We start from the raw sequence: 16,804 nt of genomic DNA on the forward strand, positions 1-16,804 counted from the left end.
AAGCAATTATTGAAAATTTAAAATCAATCCTAAATTTGACAGGGAGCCAGTAGAGTGAGGTCAAGATAGGGGAGATATGGTCGCGCTTGTTTGTGCCTGTGAGGAGGCGTACGTGCGGCAGCATTTTGTAGTAACTGCAGTCGTCTGACCAAGGACTGGTCGATGCCAGATTATACCACAGGTCGTTTCGAGGAAGCAATCTGATTGGTTGAAACGGCCTTCTAGCCGTGGATCAAACCAGCACCATTCACCACCTAATCAAAACAGAGCGCTAGCAAACTTGGTGGCTATAGGCTAGCTAGTTTCTTGGGACATTTGTGGTTGTAGTGACTACATCTGTCATTTTAAAACTGTTAATAATTGCAATATTACACACATAAAGCATTACAATAATCTAATCTAGAGGAAATCAAAAGCGTGAATTAGTGTTTCAAGTTGCTTCGGGGGAAGATATGGTTTTACTTTAGCAATCAAACGCAGCTGGAATAAACTGGTTTTGATGACAGAGGATATCTGCTTGTAGAATTTAAAAGAGATAATAATTATGCTAATTATGCCATTAACATGGGGACGGATGTTGGGAGGTGAAAGTGCCAAAAGTATGGGGTGGAATATAGGGGTGTCATGGCAGAGGATAATTATTTCGGTTTTGCTGTCATTTAAGTGAAGAAAATGTGTGTCCATCCAGATTTTTATGTCATGAGGGCAGTTTAGTAATGGTTGAAGTGATTGGTGTGGGTTGCTATTTTTGACTGTGAGTGGCACTTTTCAACATCTCTTCATATAATTGGTCCTACTCAGTCTGTGTCTCATAGAAGGGCTTTGGGCAGTTCGGAGACCCGTCCACAGTGACATCATCAATAGGCAGATTTGTTTTAAAATATATTTTGATTTCTATTATCGTGAAAACGGTGGCTTCAACTTTTGCATTGCAACTTTTCAGGAAAAGAAAGCCTGCCGTTTTTATTAGCTTGGATTCACCATCGATGATGTCACTGGTGGACGGGTTTCTGAACTGCCCACATCCTTCCTATGAGACACAGACTTAGTAGGAAGAAATTGTGTTATTTTATCATGAACATTAGTTAGGACCAATTATAGGAAGAGAAGTTGAAAAGTGGTGAAGTGGTCCTTTAAGACGGAAATCTACACTAATAGCTGAATGTAGCATCCCTCAAAAACAAATTATATGCACAAGTTTGCAAGATTAGCAGTAGCACCACATAAACACACACACACTCACACACGTCATTCACGTCAATTCACACGATTCGTGTTAAACCGTGTGTCATTTGCACTATTTCCCAGCATTGGTATTATTCGTCACGTCACTGGTGTCATGTGTCAATTTCGACAGTGGCATTTGCGACGCCCCAGCATGAATGAATAATTTGCATCTATTTGAGGTTGTATGTAAAAAACAGTGTTGTTCAAGTTCCTTTTAAAAAGTAATTAGTTATAGTTATAGTTACTAGTCTGAAAAAGTAACTAATTACTTTACTAATTTCTAAATTATGAAAGTAACTAGTTATTAGTTACTTTACTTTACTTTCTAAAAAGATTAAGGTTTTAAAAAAGATTTTCCAATTCAGACACATTGTTTTCAAGGAAACAATATTCCCTAATGTCACTGGTCCAGTTGGTGGTGTGTTTTAAGCTCTACTCTTAACACTTATGCCAATAGTACAATATCCAAAATCACAGACAATATCTGTATATGTCTAATGATATCGATATAATACTGATGCCCTGCCCATGCACAGACAGGCACCCTATGTTACCCTATGTTGACCAATCATCATCATTATTATGACGGTACATTACGCAACGTGGGTAACTACTAACTCACCCATTGAAAACACAGTAACTATAATGGCGTTACTGAATGGGAAAATATAAAGAGTTACATTACAAGTTACAGCAAAAAGTATGTAAAGTGACTTAATGTAATAATAATAATAATAATCTTGTCCCGAAGGATATTTGTCCTCACAATCTGTTCAACACCCACATCAAAAACAACACAGCACATCAACACCAAGACAATACAAAAAAACAAAAACAAAACATGAGGTCCCCACTGTGTACAGAACCATCCTATCGGCGGGGCAGTTTGTTTAATGCCACGATGGCTGAGGGGACAAAACTCCTACTAAAACGGACCTTTTTCCATGGCAAGGTTCTGTATCTTTGTCCAGATGGCATGAGGTTAAAGAAGCGATACAGAGGATGGTCAGTGTCATTTGATATCGAGAGTTCTAGTCGTGTGATGGCCTTATTGTTCATATCAGAAAGTGTGGGTATAGGAAGTCCGATGATTTTGGAAGCAATACGGGTGATACTGAAAAGTTTGTTCCTGTTAGGCATGGACAGTATGGTGTAAAAACATGCAGAACAGTACAACAGAACAGGTTGAATAATGCTTTTGTACAATAATAGCAGAAGATGAGGAGCAACAGATAATGATCTTAATTTACGGATTACATGGAGTCTTTGCTGAAAGCGTGACTGGATAGATGTAATGTGTTGATCAAACCTAAGTCTATTGTCCAGTGTGAGTCCAAGATATGTGAAGCTGTCAACCTGTTCTACTGTTTTACCATTAATGAGGAGTGGGTTAAGTCCAGTGTGGGTTGTTGTTTCAATGACCAGTTCTTTTGTTTTGACCACATTCAACTCTAGATAGTTGTCAGTGCACCACTGTGTGAAATGAGAAATGGTATTCTGATAGACCGTAATAGAGTTATTGTCATGGAGCAGTCCGAGAATGGCAGTGTCATCAGAGTATTTAAAGTATGTGATGTTAGTGGGTGAGTGGCTAATAGTCATTTGTGTACAGAGTGTAGAGGAAGGGGCTGAGGACACAGCCTTGAGGGGCCCCTGTGTTGGTGATGGCAGTTGATGAAAATGATGTACCTACTGTAATTGTTTGTGGTCTATTGCTCAGGAAGCTGTGAGTCCAGTGTATGAGAAGTGGGGTGATGTTGAGCTGATGCAGTTGATAAGGGCGTTAGTTCCAACACTGGTAAAAACCTGCCACACTCTGGCTCTCAGAACTGCGGACAGAGGCCACACCTGAGCTGTTTGCATGGGTCCTCAACCACACACGCGCTAAAAGTGTGAAGTCGATTGACGCTTCTCGAGATATCTGAAAGGACACACAGTCCAGTGGTGTTGTTTTTGGCAGCAAATTTAGATTCTAGTTTTAGTCATATAGTCTCTTGGAATAGTTTTAATTTTAGTTTTTTAGTCACATTTTAGTCACCCGGGAATGTTTTAGTGTTAGTCTGGTTTTAGTCGACTAAATGTCGTAGGATTTTAGTCGACTAAATCTACAGTTGATTTAGTCGACTAAAATGTGTTTTGGCGGGCCTTGATGCCGTCGTAATGTTTTGTCTGTTCTTTTCACTTGCTGAAAATAGCTGATCTACAAGCCCACAACGCGTCGCAGCGCAACGCGTTGTGAGCTTGTAGATCGGCTATTTTCAGCATGCAACTAATTGTAAAATGACGTATCTCTTGTCCACTGTCCACATTTTAGTCTAGTTTTTATTTGTTGACGAAATTGTCAGTATATTTATCAGCCCGACGTACTGAAAAAAAGGAAAGAACTCACACTGTCTTCAAATGCAGTGAAATACTTCATTAAGGGATTATTAACGTTACTGTTCATTCTATGCAAACTTCATCAGGCTATCATAGCCCGGTAAATTATTATCATTTGTTTTAATAAAAAAATACATATTTTTGGAATATATATTTAATGTAGGAAAAGAAAATGGGATTTTTACTCAAGTTGTGGCCCGCTACAAATTGTTCCGTGACCCACAAATGGGTCCCGAACCACTGTTTGGGGAAAACTACATAGCCTACATGAAGACATCTGTACACATTGGGGGAACCCCTTTTGGTGTTTTAAGCATTATGTTATGCTTTAGCTATTGAAAAATAGCAGACCTACAAGGTCGTAGCGCGGCACTCGTAGGTCTGCTATTTTTGAAAAATCGTGAAAATGTGGTGGATATCTTTTGAATATATTCTTTCAGAGCGAACGTTTTTAACTAAAATCTGTGCTTCTGGGGGGCGTCCCTGGAACAACATATTTTGAGATTGGGGTCCTCGGCCAAATACAGATCATTCTGGGGCTCCTTTACATGAAATAGTTTGAGAACCGCACTGACATAGAAACATGAGGTTTTTCAGAAAACTGTCAGGATTTAGAAGGCATTTTGTAGAATCGTCCTCGGGTCTAAATGGGCGCCACTGGGCACAAAGTACGTGTATGACATCAAGTCCAGCTCAGTGGCCTTGTGGTTAGAGTGTCCGACCTGAGACTGGGGAGGCCGGGGTTCAATCCCTGGGCCGGCCGGGTCATACCGAAGACTCTGCAGGGACTCAGCATCAAGGGTTGTATTGGGGGTAAGTACCTGTGACATACTAGTGTCATGTCCAGGGGGTGTACTTGTATATAATGTCCACATGTGTACTTATACATCAAGCTGCCTTACGCTACAGAAACTGGAGATATAATGTTGGGCTCCTTTTCTGTCATCGCTAAATCCCTTATCCCTAAACTTCTTTATTTTGAAAAACATTTTTTAATAGTTCAACTAGCCAATCTACATTGACACGTTGCGAGCTTGTAGACTGGCCATTTCAACTATTGTTGAAATTGTTGTTTTGCAAAATAGTAAAAACATAAAAAAAGTTTAGGGATAAGGGGTTACGTTACGTCTTACTGTACTTACTTTTCAGGCAAGTCCAATACAAACAGTCAGACACAGAGGCCCAGTCTATGACATCGGGCATCTATGATGTCGGTACCAATTTGTTACTGGCCGGGCAGAAACAAACCTCTTATCTCTTTTCAAGGCCAACGTGCACTAGCTTGTACATTTTCTACTGTGCTTCATTTGACTGCATTTCTATTTGTATTTCTTTTTTGGCATAGATAACACGCATGGACCAGTGTCTGAACCGCATCGCAGACACCCTGGTCACCCTGCTTGCCCAGAGGGGGGCATGGGGGGAGGAGGGGGGGGACGCAGTGGGGGGAGGAGTAAGGGTGATACCGGGCGCAGGACGGAGGAGGAGTTTTACCGTCCTCCCCAGCCATGAGGACAGCCTCCCCAGCTATGGGCAGCTCTCTACGGACGCCTCCCCTCCTGACGCCAGCAGATCCACCTCCACCCCCCCAACCAGCCTACAGCTTCCCCAGCTATGAGCAGCTCTCTACCGACCAGCAGATCCACCTCCACCCCCCCAACCAGCCTACAGCCTCCCCTCAACACCACCACGAGCAGCCGGGACGAGAGCTCCTGAAATTATGGGGGACTTTCCATGTGCACAGAAAGTTGCGGCGCGCATGCAGCGCACTCAATTCAAATCGTTCTTTTTGTTGGCCCACGAGAAGCAAACGAAACCACAGGGCTGTGCCGTTTGATGCATTTCTACAGGCTCTGGTGTTGTTTCAATGTATAACGCTCCAAGTTATACTTTGAAAAGTTTTCCAAAATGGAAAACTTTTTTGGTTTTTGGTTATTCTGGTGGCCATTTTCCTGCCTACCAGTAGGCTATAGTCGTTGGCTGCTATGCTACATTTTCCAGCCTCACTGTGGAGACGTATACCCACTGTAGATATAAAAATAATTAAATAAAAACTGTGGTTTGGGTGTCGGATGACAAAATAACATTACCTTGATACCCTAACTTGTCCATTCCACCGCGGGCCGTCAGAATTATGCTTCCATTGTAGCCTCACAGTGCGTTGACTGTCGGAGATATCAATAACACCCGAACAAATTCTAACGGCGAAGAATAATAATACCACCGTCGATCCAGAGCCATAGAGTAGAAGAGTTGTGACAAGTCAAAGACGGGAGAGAGATGGAAGATGGTGTACTGCAGCGACAGTGTACACACCAGCGAACTTACGAACTACAGACTGGCAGCCAAGTAGCCTAGCATCCTACTAGCCTATACAATCATGTAGGCAGGAAGATGGTGCCTAAATAAGCCCAAATCCTACCGAACGCGTCACTAACGCTCTCCCCCTATAGATCGGCTATTTTTATGACGTACCTCCCCCCATCATCAGGAGTGATTCTAGGTTAAACGTCAGGGCTGGACTGGCCACAGGACGTACCGGGCATATTCCCGGTGGGCCGCGACCGTAGGGGGCCGCCATGATTTATTTTTTTAAGGCAGGCAGGCCAAAAGGTGGCAGGCCACCAGGAAAGGTTCCGGGCGTGCTGCCATTCTGCCAGTGCCATCATGAAAATGTCACACTGTACCTGTATCAGTGAGTGACAAATAAACCCTCTACAAAGGGTTGTGTAGTTGTCTGTTGGTTTGTATCATTTACGTTGTTCTGTGAAAGTGGTGGTATCAGGGCTTGTTTGTTTGTGTGTGCCTCGACGGAGCGGGCGGTAGAGTTTCTGCTATCTGCGCGCTGGTTGTGGTGGGCCGGACTGGGCCGAATTTTTGTCCCTAAACGTTCATAGTGGAAAATGTTCCCTGTCTGTTGTGGTTTGTAATGCCTCCCCTCCGCAATATCCCAGCATGGATTCACCCACCCTTCTCCCCCACTCCCACCCCCCTCTCTGGTTGATTGAGCTCTGGTCTGACGCCGTAACCATGGTTCTACATACTATATAGTATAAAGGATGGATATGGAATACGGCAACATATGGCTCCGAATTTATGGCATTTTTACTATTATTTATCGTATTGTAAAATTGTATTGCATTTGAAAGACAATGGTTTAGCTGGAAATTATTTCCATAATTTGTATTTTATTTTGGTCTTTTTTTTCTCTCTCTGCATTGTACTTGAAATTCATGAAGGTAGATGTTATTGTCATTGACAACAACATCATAAGCTACTGTGACAATCTCATATACTGTGTGTTTTAGAAATAATTGATACAATAATTTTATTGCATTCATTTTGGGGTCAACGGTTTTCTGGGGTGAGTTCAAATTAGACGTAATCAAGATGTTGTGATGTATTGATTGATCGATTGTTTTGTAAAGTCTCTGAAATAGTAACTGAAATAAATGAAATTGCAGTATGTAATTTCATAGCACATACTGTAGATCTGGTCCATAGCTCTAATGCCTTTGCAAAGGCATTAGAGCTATGGATCAGAGCTACGTAACACACATGTTTATCAAGGTTAATAAAAAGGACAACGTTGCATTTTTAACCTGAATCTGTCATTCTTTTGTGAAGAGAAAACGTGAAAATCTGACATAAAACATTCCCAGTGCACTGGTGGAAAGTAACTAAGTACTTTTATTTAAGTACAATTTTGAGGTATTTGTACTTTACTTGAGTATTTCCAACTTCCAGTAGGCCTACTTTTACTTCACTACATCTCAGAGCCATTTTTTTTTACTACTCCACTACAAATATTTGAAATATAATAAATAAATTGCAGTATTGGTACTTTTACTTGTGGAAAGCAAGTACATTTATTTACTCAAGTACTGTAATTGAGTACAATTTTGAGGCACTGATTAAATGAACATAAATACTGAATCAAACAACTTAAAAAAAAACTGTCGGGTTGCTCACAAAAGCCCAAGTAGACCCAAACCTTTTTGAAAATGAAAAATCCCTTCAAGCCCTATATGTATGTTTAGTTTTGTCTAATCAAAAATAGCAGATTACGGCCCAGGCCGTGGCGTAACGGTCTGGGCACCTGACTGGTAATCCAGTCGCAGTGTGCCGCGGGTTCGACTCCCGAGCCCGACACGGCCTTTACTGCATGTCATCCCCCATCTCTCTCCCGTTTCCTGTCAGCCTACTGTCTGTCCCTTCAAAAAATCAATAAAAGGCGTAAGCCGCAAAAAAAGAATATATAAAAAAAAAAGAAAAATAGCAGATTACACACACTCACAATGCATAGCATTACAATGCGTTATTGTGAGTTTGTAGATCTGCTATATTTTCTCTGTATACTTTCGCTCCAGAATATAGGGATGCTCTGTTCTGGAGTTGAATTATATTTTTCTAACAATGGGTTGAACTTTTCTCTTCATGTGAGAGCACCCTCTGAATCATCCAATAAATCTATTTTAGGGGGCAGATAGTTTATAAGACTCTCCACATACAGCTGACCTGGCGGGTGTTTGGTGTGTGTGTGTGTGTGTGGGGGGGGGGGGGGGGGGGGGGAACGGACGACGACAGCATAGCTAATGCAGTGGTCTTTTAGTCAGGTGACCTCTCGGGGCAGCAGATGGTGACCTCATCCCCACTGACCCATTGGGCATTCCTCCACTAGAGCAGCACCCCAAGATGGCCATCTGGACTCTGGCCTTCTGCCTCTTGTGTCTCCCCAACAATGGAGCAGCGCCACACCTCCTTAAGTGTGCTAAGTGTGGATGGCCTTTGTGTCGGTATAAAGGTGGCTGGGGGGGAGGGGGGGGGAGAAGAGCATTGTTATAGGGCAGTGTTGCCATGTCCTCTTCTTATAAGGGGTGGCTCAGGGGTAGAGTGGCTGGATGGTATATAACCTAGGTTGCTAGTTTGAACCCTGTGGGCTCCCCCAGAGTCAGTGCCGAAGTGTCCCTGAGCAAGACACTGAACCCCTGATTGCTCCTGGTGTGCTGCTTAATTGGTGCCTTGCATGGTTCCTGCCGCCATCGGCGTGTGAATGTGTGTGTGAATGAATGGGTGAATTGCTGCACAAACTATGTAAAGCGCCTTGGATAAAGGCGCTATATAAATGCACCATTTACCCATAAGCGACTTTGGGCTTGTTGAAGTTGTTTGTAAATATTGGTAGTTGTGGGCCACATTTTTTTGTTTTGTTTTTTTATTTAAACCAGCAGTTCTCAAATATGTCACGCAAATATGTCACGCACCGCCAATAAATGTGTCCCTAATACCCCACCCCATCTGAGAAAATGAAAAAAAAAAAGTGCTGTTGTTAAAATGTTAAAATCGTCCCAAATATTCCACATTTTCCCCTTTTATTTTATTTGTAATAGCTGATCTGCAAGCTCACAATGCGTCGCGAACAGCCGATGCATAATGTTTGTTGCATATTTATCTTGCATGATCTGGCAACACTGGTCACGAGGGATTGAAAGGGTTTGGGTTGTTTCTCCTATTTGTGCTGTTCAGGGATTCAAAAGGCTTTCTTTGTCCACAGAATACATAGCTGTGGTGGATAGACTTCACAAGTAGCCTAATGCTAATGCCCAACGTATTAGTAGCCTAATGCTAATGCCCAACGTATTAAATGGATATTTCACTTTCAAATAAAATAAAATAAATATCCCTTTAAAGGAGAATTCCATGTTAGAAGGCTTCCTTACCTTTATTTCTACGTCCCCAGAGGTCCAGGTGTTATTTTGTGCAAAAGTGCATTATTGGCTATTTCCCCATATAAGCCCTCAATGGGGGTTTTTGTGCTAACTCCCTTATTTTCATCAAAATAAGTAGTAAAGTGTGCCGCTTGGGATACTATTTACATTATGAAGAGAGGATATATTAAAAAAAAAAGATTTTTGAGCGATTGCCCCATTCAATTAAATGTAATTCAATTCAATTAATTGAGGGCTTATGGTAGGAGAAATAGCCAATAATGCGCTTTTGCACAAAATGGTAAAAAAAAAAAAAAAAGGTAAGAAAGCCTTCTAGCCTTTAAGTATAATATGTAATGACAAAAATAAAGTCTCAAGGCACTGCGTCAAGAAACGATTGCAGCAGAGAAGGTTCTGAAATGTCATGGAAATGCAACCTATATTCTGAGAATGTCATAATATGAATATGTTTATTATTTGGAGAAAAGAAAACAATAATGAAAAACGATTAAAAAGAACTGCACACCAGAATGCTGCTCCCGTTGTGGGTTAATTTACTGGTAAGGTTTGGAGCCGCGAGGCTCTTCGTCAGACTTTATACTCTGTTGTTTATTATGTTAGCGTATGATGAAATATACAGACAAAAATAATGACAAAAGTATATGTGTAGGAGAGCCCTATAGTATATGCGTAGAAGAGCCCTATTGGGCTCATACACGAAGAAGTCATAGAAAAAGAGAAAATAATAGGTGAACATTCCCCCGAAAATAGCAGATCTACAAGTTGGGAGCTTTGTAGATTGGTGTTTTCGGCCGAGAGATTTGTTGTAGAGGGGGGGAAAAGGAACAGACCGAGTATAAACCCCTGTGGGATACCCAAGCTAATGAAATACAATGGGTTTAATATGTTTATAAGTATAAACACTGTAACAGTAAACTGCCTGTGATGAATTTACACACTGTTTGCGTTGTATGGGTCATTGATTTAACAAAGACATTTTTGGATTACTAACACATTGTTATAAGTTATATGCATTATTGTGCTATTGTGCTATACTAAGGAATAATAAAGGCTACACATCCCCTTTTGACCATATTTGCTATATATGCATTGTATATATATTTATAGTTAAAACAGATGTACTGTATTGCGATGACTTATAGGTGTCTCTTTGTCTCCGCTTAAGTAGTTGTTGCATCTCAAACTATACTGTATGAGTAAGTGAACTGGTATTTAATCCAAAAATCTGCAATATTAGGAAGGAAGGAAATTCAAAACAAGAATTTGATGAATGCGTGGAACACCAGCACAGTGTTTTACTGTACTGAATATGTATGCGTCAATAGTGCTCAAAGTGTGGTCTGCATGCAGGGGATGGGGGCCCAAGGGGTCCCCAAGCATGATTAGTTAACCCATTTTGACCTGGGAACGATTCTACAAAGTTTCTATGTCAGTCGTTCTCAAACATTTTCATGTCAAAGGCCCCCAAGATTATTATGTAATTGGCCGCCGACCTCCATCTGAAAATATGTTGTTCCAGGGACCTTCCCCCAGAAGCAAAGATTTTAGTTAAAAACTTTGACTCTGAAAGAATATATATATTCAAAGATTCACGCCACATTTTCACGATTTTTCTAAAATAGCAGACCTACAAGCTCGTACCGCGCCACCGAGTGGCGCGCTTCGAGCTTGTAGATCAGCTATTTTTCAATAGCTAAATTATAACATAATGTTTAAAACACCAAACACTCTCCATGAGTCTCCTCATGGGACCAGCTGTTGGTGATCAGTGCAGTAATTGCATGTCCCCTTCATTACGCTGCGCACCAGTGTTGTGTTTTTGGCAGGACATTTTGATTTTAGTCTCTTGAATAGCTTCCATTTAGTCACAATTTAGTCACCCCGGAATGTTTTAGTGTTAGTCTACTTTCAGTCGACTAAATATCATACGATTTTAGTCGACTAAATCTACAGGTGATTCAGTCGACTAAAATGCATTTCGGCGGGGCTTGATGCCGTCGTGATGACTGTTTTTACACTTGCTGAATGTGAGCTTGTAGATCTGCTATTTTCAGCATGCAACCAAGTGTAAAATGACTTATACTGGATCTCTTGTCCACTAGTCCCTTCCTAACATTTTAGTCTATAGTTTTTGTCAATAGTGTCAATATATTTAGTCTTAGTTTTAGTCATCATAGCTTAGTTTTCATTTAGTTTCCATTTAGTTTTCGTCAGTGAAAAAAGGTTGTCGACTGACATTTTTCGTCTGAGTTTTAGTCGACGAAAACAACACTGCTGTTCACACCACGGGGTGAACGAGTCTTTCACTTTCTTTCCTCCACCACTAATATTTAACTATATTAACACAACCGATTAAAAATAGTGGAAAGCAAATTGACGCTGACCTCTTATCTCCATATTTTAACTTTTTGTGTGCGTTTTCTTTTTTTATAAAAGTATAGCAAGTCTGCAAGCTGTATAGCTCTGCTACTGTTTTTAATTTGGAATGGTGAAAAGTAACAGTTTTGGACACCGAACAGAGATGAAATATATATATTTATATTAATTAATAGGAGTGTGTAGAAAAAAGGTGAAAGTGACATTTTACGACTTGATATGTTGAGCGAAGAGAGGAAGAAAATGCATACTGTATATAAATCCAATTTCCCCTTTAATGTTGTTGTTTGTTGTCTTTAATGTCAGTCCCTGGCTAGATCATCCTATGAAATCAATCATGTGGTTGTTTACAAACAAACTTCAACATTCACATAATGTAGTTTTGCTTTGGTTAATGATATAGTGTCCTGATTAGCCTATGAAAAGGCATAGCGAATGAAAGGAAATGAATGGAGGAAAAGGACACAGGGGGGTCAGACAGCTCAAATTAGGAACAAAGCCTGATTTGCAGGTGAAAAAGACGGCACACTCTGTTGTGTGGCTATTATAGCCACCAACCAACCAGCCCGACACTGCATGGCCAGATGGCCTCTTCAGTTCCTTATAGAGTTGTTGCACTCCCTGCACCAGTGTTGTTTTTGGCAGCAAATTTTGATTTCAATAGTTTTCATTTAGTTTCAGTCACATTTTAGTCACCTGGAATGTTTTAGTGTTTTAGTCTAGTTTTAGTCGACTCAATATCATAAGATTTTTAGTCGACTAAATCGACAGTTGATTTAGTCAACTAAAATGTTTTTTGGCGGGCCTTGATGCTGTCGTAATGACTGTTTTTCTTTTTTTACAAACAAAATAGCCGATCTACAAGTTCACAACGTTGAACGTTGTGAACTTGTAGATTTGCTATTTTCAGCATGCAACCAAGTGTAAAATGACTTGATCTCTTACCCACTAGTCCCTGCCTAACATTTTTTTGTTGAGAAAGTTGTCAGTATATTTAGTATAATAGATTTATTTACCATAGCTTTGTTTTCATTTAATTTCCATTTAGTTTCCGTCAGTGAAAAAAGGTAGTTGACGAAAATGTTTTGTCTTTAGTTTTAGTTGATGAAATCAACACTGCTCTGCACTCTCTCCCTGCATGGGACCCAAAGTTCCAAACTAGTGAAAATATAATGTGAACAACTGAGGCTCGAGTCTTTAGGAGGCACACTTTTCAATTATATATCTCTGCTGTCCAAAAAGTTCATTTTCCAGGAAATTAAAAATAATATTTATTCAGGAAATTAAGAAAACCTTAGGCTTATATATTTTAAACAATACTACTGCCTCATGAAAGTTGGTATTGTCAGAAAATTGCATGAGAGGGGGTGGAGTTAATCCGCTGCTAGGAAAGACAGTTTGAGGGTCCAAGAGTGGAGTTAGCTGGTTTTGTAGCACTTTTTAATACTTTTTATTGATTCCATACTTATTAACCAACACACAGACTTAAAGGGTGTTCAATAGTATTGATTTACTATACTACTTTCGTCGAAAACCTTTTTTCACTGACGAAAACTGAATGGAAACTAAAAACTAAGACTAAATATAGGCCTACTGACAGTTTTGTCAACAAATATAAACTGGACTAAAATGTTAGGAAGGGACTAGTGGACAAGTGATCCATTATAAGTAATTTTACAATTAGTTTCATGCTGAAAATAGTCACTCTACAAGCCCACGTGTCACAGCGCGACGCGTTGTGGGCTTGTAGATCAGCTTTTATCAGCAAGTGAAAAAACTGTCGTTATGACAGCATCAAAGGCCCGCCAAAATACATTTTAGGCGACTAAATCAACCATAGATTTAGTCGACTACAATCTCATGACATTTAGTCGACTAAAACTAGACTAACACTAAAACATTCCAGGTGACTAAAATGTGACTAAAACTAAATGAAAACTATGACTAAAACTAACATCAAATTTTGCTTCAAAAAACAACACTGCTACCAAACCTTCTTGATGTATGAGCAGTTATTATTATAGCTAAACTAAACAACAATAACTAAAGAAGATTATTCATGACAGGCAAAACGTGTATAGGAAAAATATTTATTCAGTCATACATAGAAAAATACTGTATATATTTTTGTCTAAAAATATATGAAAAAAGGGAGGGGGAAAAAGGAAAAAGAAAACATTCTTGTTTACACAAACAATGAACATAAAGCCAGTTTAAGAAGAAATTAAATTAAATTTTAAATTAAATAAATAAAACAAAGACAATGAGAGCATTTTGCAACAGCAGACATGCCTACAGAAAATAATAATAATTTAACATGTGAATCAAGTGCTTGCAGGCGAGCTCATCTATATCCTCTGGGAACGACTCTGGTCACTTATTATTGGAATCGATGGGTTGAGGATGCTGTTCATGTTCTTGGTTTCAGACGTTCTTCTCCGTTTTACAAAGAAATCTATGGAGAACCAAAAAAAATGCCATTAATGTTACACTTAATGTACAGTTTACAACAAAATAAATTAGAAGTTTAAAATGTCATGTCAATTTATAGCCATGTCTCTTATAGGCCTATAATAAGCCCAGTAGCCTAATGTCCGCGGACCCCCAGGGGTCCTGGGGGGGGTTTCCCAGAAAAATAAGTAACTGACAGTTTAACCCTATTTCATGTGTTGGGCTGGCTATTCGAAAATAGCAGATCTATAAGCTCACAACATGTCACACATATTTTTGAAACATTTGTATAAAAAAATCTCAAAAGTTCTTTGTTAAGACACAAACAATATTTTCATTGTTAAGTCTGTTTACCTGTTATTTTGGTGCCGTTTATTGACGCCTTGGGCTTGGATGATGCTGCCTGGGGAGAACGTCCTCTTCCGCCGGACAGGCATCACTTCAACAGCGGACATCATCATCTTCTGCGTATTGGAGACGCTGGAGCAGTTCTCCTGGTTGATGATCTCCTCCAACAACAACAGAGCCGCCGGCTCGACGGCGTTCTTCTGGCGACCGCTGTCCTCCTCCTCCTCCTCCGGGTTGCTGGACTTCTTGGAACAGACCACCGTGGTCTCCCGGTAGAACGGAGCGGCGGATTCGGCCACTTCCCACTGGAAGCCGCCCTGTTGTTCCTGTCCGGGCAGATGAGCCAGAGGAGCGTCGCTCTGGAAGTTGAAGTTCCAGCGGCGCGCGTCCTGCTCGGAGATGTCCCGGAGCCGCGCGTTCAGGTCCCGGCTCAGCTGCTCGTGGTCCACGGGTCCAAATAGACTCCTGCACACCCCGCTGGAGCGAAGCAGCTGGGCAGCTTCTCTGGTGACGTGGTGCACGGCGGTGGTGCAGGTCGGTGGTGGTGTCCCCGAAATGATCGTCATGATGATCTTTCAGTCAAAGTTGAGTTTTCTTGTGGGGGAGTTTGGGAGGATGTTGTATAATGAGTCTCGATTCCTCTGGGCTTTTTAAATGTCACTGCTCGGTGTGGGACTGTCCTTTTAAAGGGCAGTGGTTGTGCGCTGGGAGCACGCCGGCTGTTGCTACACAGCAGGACGGCCTTGTTTATTGGTTATAGCCTTCCCCCCCCCCCCCCCCCCCCCCCCATAGGCTATAGGCTTAGGTTGGGTAAACAAAAGAAGAAAGGGATAAGTGTGTGTGCGTGTGTGTGTGTGTGTGTGTGTGTGTGTGTGTGTGTGTGTGTGTGTGTGTGTGTGTGTGCGTGCCGGTGCGTGCCGGTGCGTGCGCGCGCACCCCAGTTAAGTGGACTTATAGCTCTAAAGTCCTAGTATAATATAATCGCTTGTATTGTTGTTGAATAGCATAACAAAGAAACAACAGAGACAATGTTAACTGAGGATGTATGCAGTCAATATGCCGCTGGGCAGAGGTTTCTAATGCATGTGTTGTTGTTTTTTTAACAATTAAAATTAACTAGTAACTAAAGTTTTCAACATTGGAGTAAAAGTACAATATTTTTCCTCAAATACAAGTGTAAATACTGAAGAAATTGAAGTAAAAAATACCTAAAAATTTTAACTTAACCCATTTTGGGCGGGAACCCCTTTTGGTGTTAGCATTATGTTATGCTTTAGCTATTGAAAAATAGCAGATCCACAAGCTCATAGCACGCCACATAGTGGCGCGCTATGAGCTATCTGCTATTTTGGAAAAATCGTGAAAATGTGTCACGAATCTTTGAATATATATTTTTTCAGAGTGAACGTTTTTAACTCAAATCTTTGCTTCTGAGGGGATTCTGGAGGCCAATTACATATCATTTTTGTGGTCCTTGACATGAAATATTGAGCACCACTGATACAAACATGAGCTATTTCAGGAAACGGAAACCTTTTTATTTCGATGTCAGGCCAATTGAGTATGTGTACTTAGACTCACTGGCGAAGGAAGGGCCACTACATTGGACATGGACATGAGACGTGAAACGCCTAGTGTTGAACTGTGTTAAAACTGCAACATACATTGACATAACAACGCGTCATCAGAACGGAGGGAGGGGCGTCAGCTGCGACTCCGCGGCTCCGCCCACCCCCCGGGGTAAGATTTGTGATTTGTGATTTGCTCTCGTTCACTGCAATGCAATTTGCGGCATTTTCAAAACAATATTGCGCAGAGTAGCGATTATCTAACGTATTTGCAATGCCATACGTTGAAAGATCTGTTGCCCGTGGACAAGGCACGTTACCTCCGCAAGTTAGATATTATCGGCATAGGTGTTTGCCGTATGTGATTAAGGATTGGAAAAAGTTGCATTGGCAGCCATAGAAAATTCTGCCCGGGGTAAAACACCGGATGTGATGTTTTTGGGCGTTCCTGTCTTGTTAAAAAACCGGCTGTGACGTTTTTGGGCGTTCCTGTCTTGTTTCGTGTCAGTGTATACCGTATCTCCAAAACTGTTACTTGTCAGGATTACATTTCAAAAACAGCAAAAGTAGCAGATCTGCTACTTTTTTTCATGCTTTTGTGTGTGCCGCTGTACGGCTGTATATGATCAATAATAGGCCATTAATTTATGGAAAAACACAAAAGGTTATACTATGGAGATATTATATATACCCGACACCGACAGTGACAATATACTATTTCCCATG

At 40.9% G+C, this 16,804-nt stretch overlaps 1 protein-coding gene across 1 annotated transcript in view; it reads left to right on the forward strand.

Annotated features, from left to right (window-relative positions):
• Positions 1-5,322, forward strand: part of kcnq1.1 (potassium voltage-gated channel, KQT-like subfamily, member 1.1) — a gene marked incomplete at both ends in the record, with an annotated part of 64,057 nt that extends 58,735 nt beyond the window's left edge. The window contains 2 exons of the mRNA XM_083759326.1: positions 4,952-5,065; positions 5,179-5,322. Of these exons, the coding sequence (XP_083615452.1) occupies positions 4,952-5,065; positions 5,179-5,322 (258 nt within the window). The remainder of the gene's footprint in view (positions 1-4,951; positions 5,066-5,178) is intronic.
• Positions 5,323-16,804: the final 11,482 nt, after the last annotated feature.

Source organism: Protomyctophum parallelum, assembly GCF_964188405.1.
Source record: "Protomyctophum parallelum genome assembly, chromosome: 2".
Lineage (NCBI taxonomy): Eukaryota > Metazoa > Chordata > Actinopteri > Myctophiformes > Myctophidae > Protomyctophum > Protomyctophum parallelum.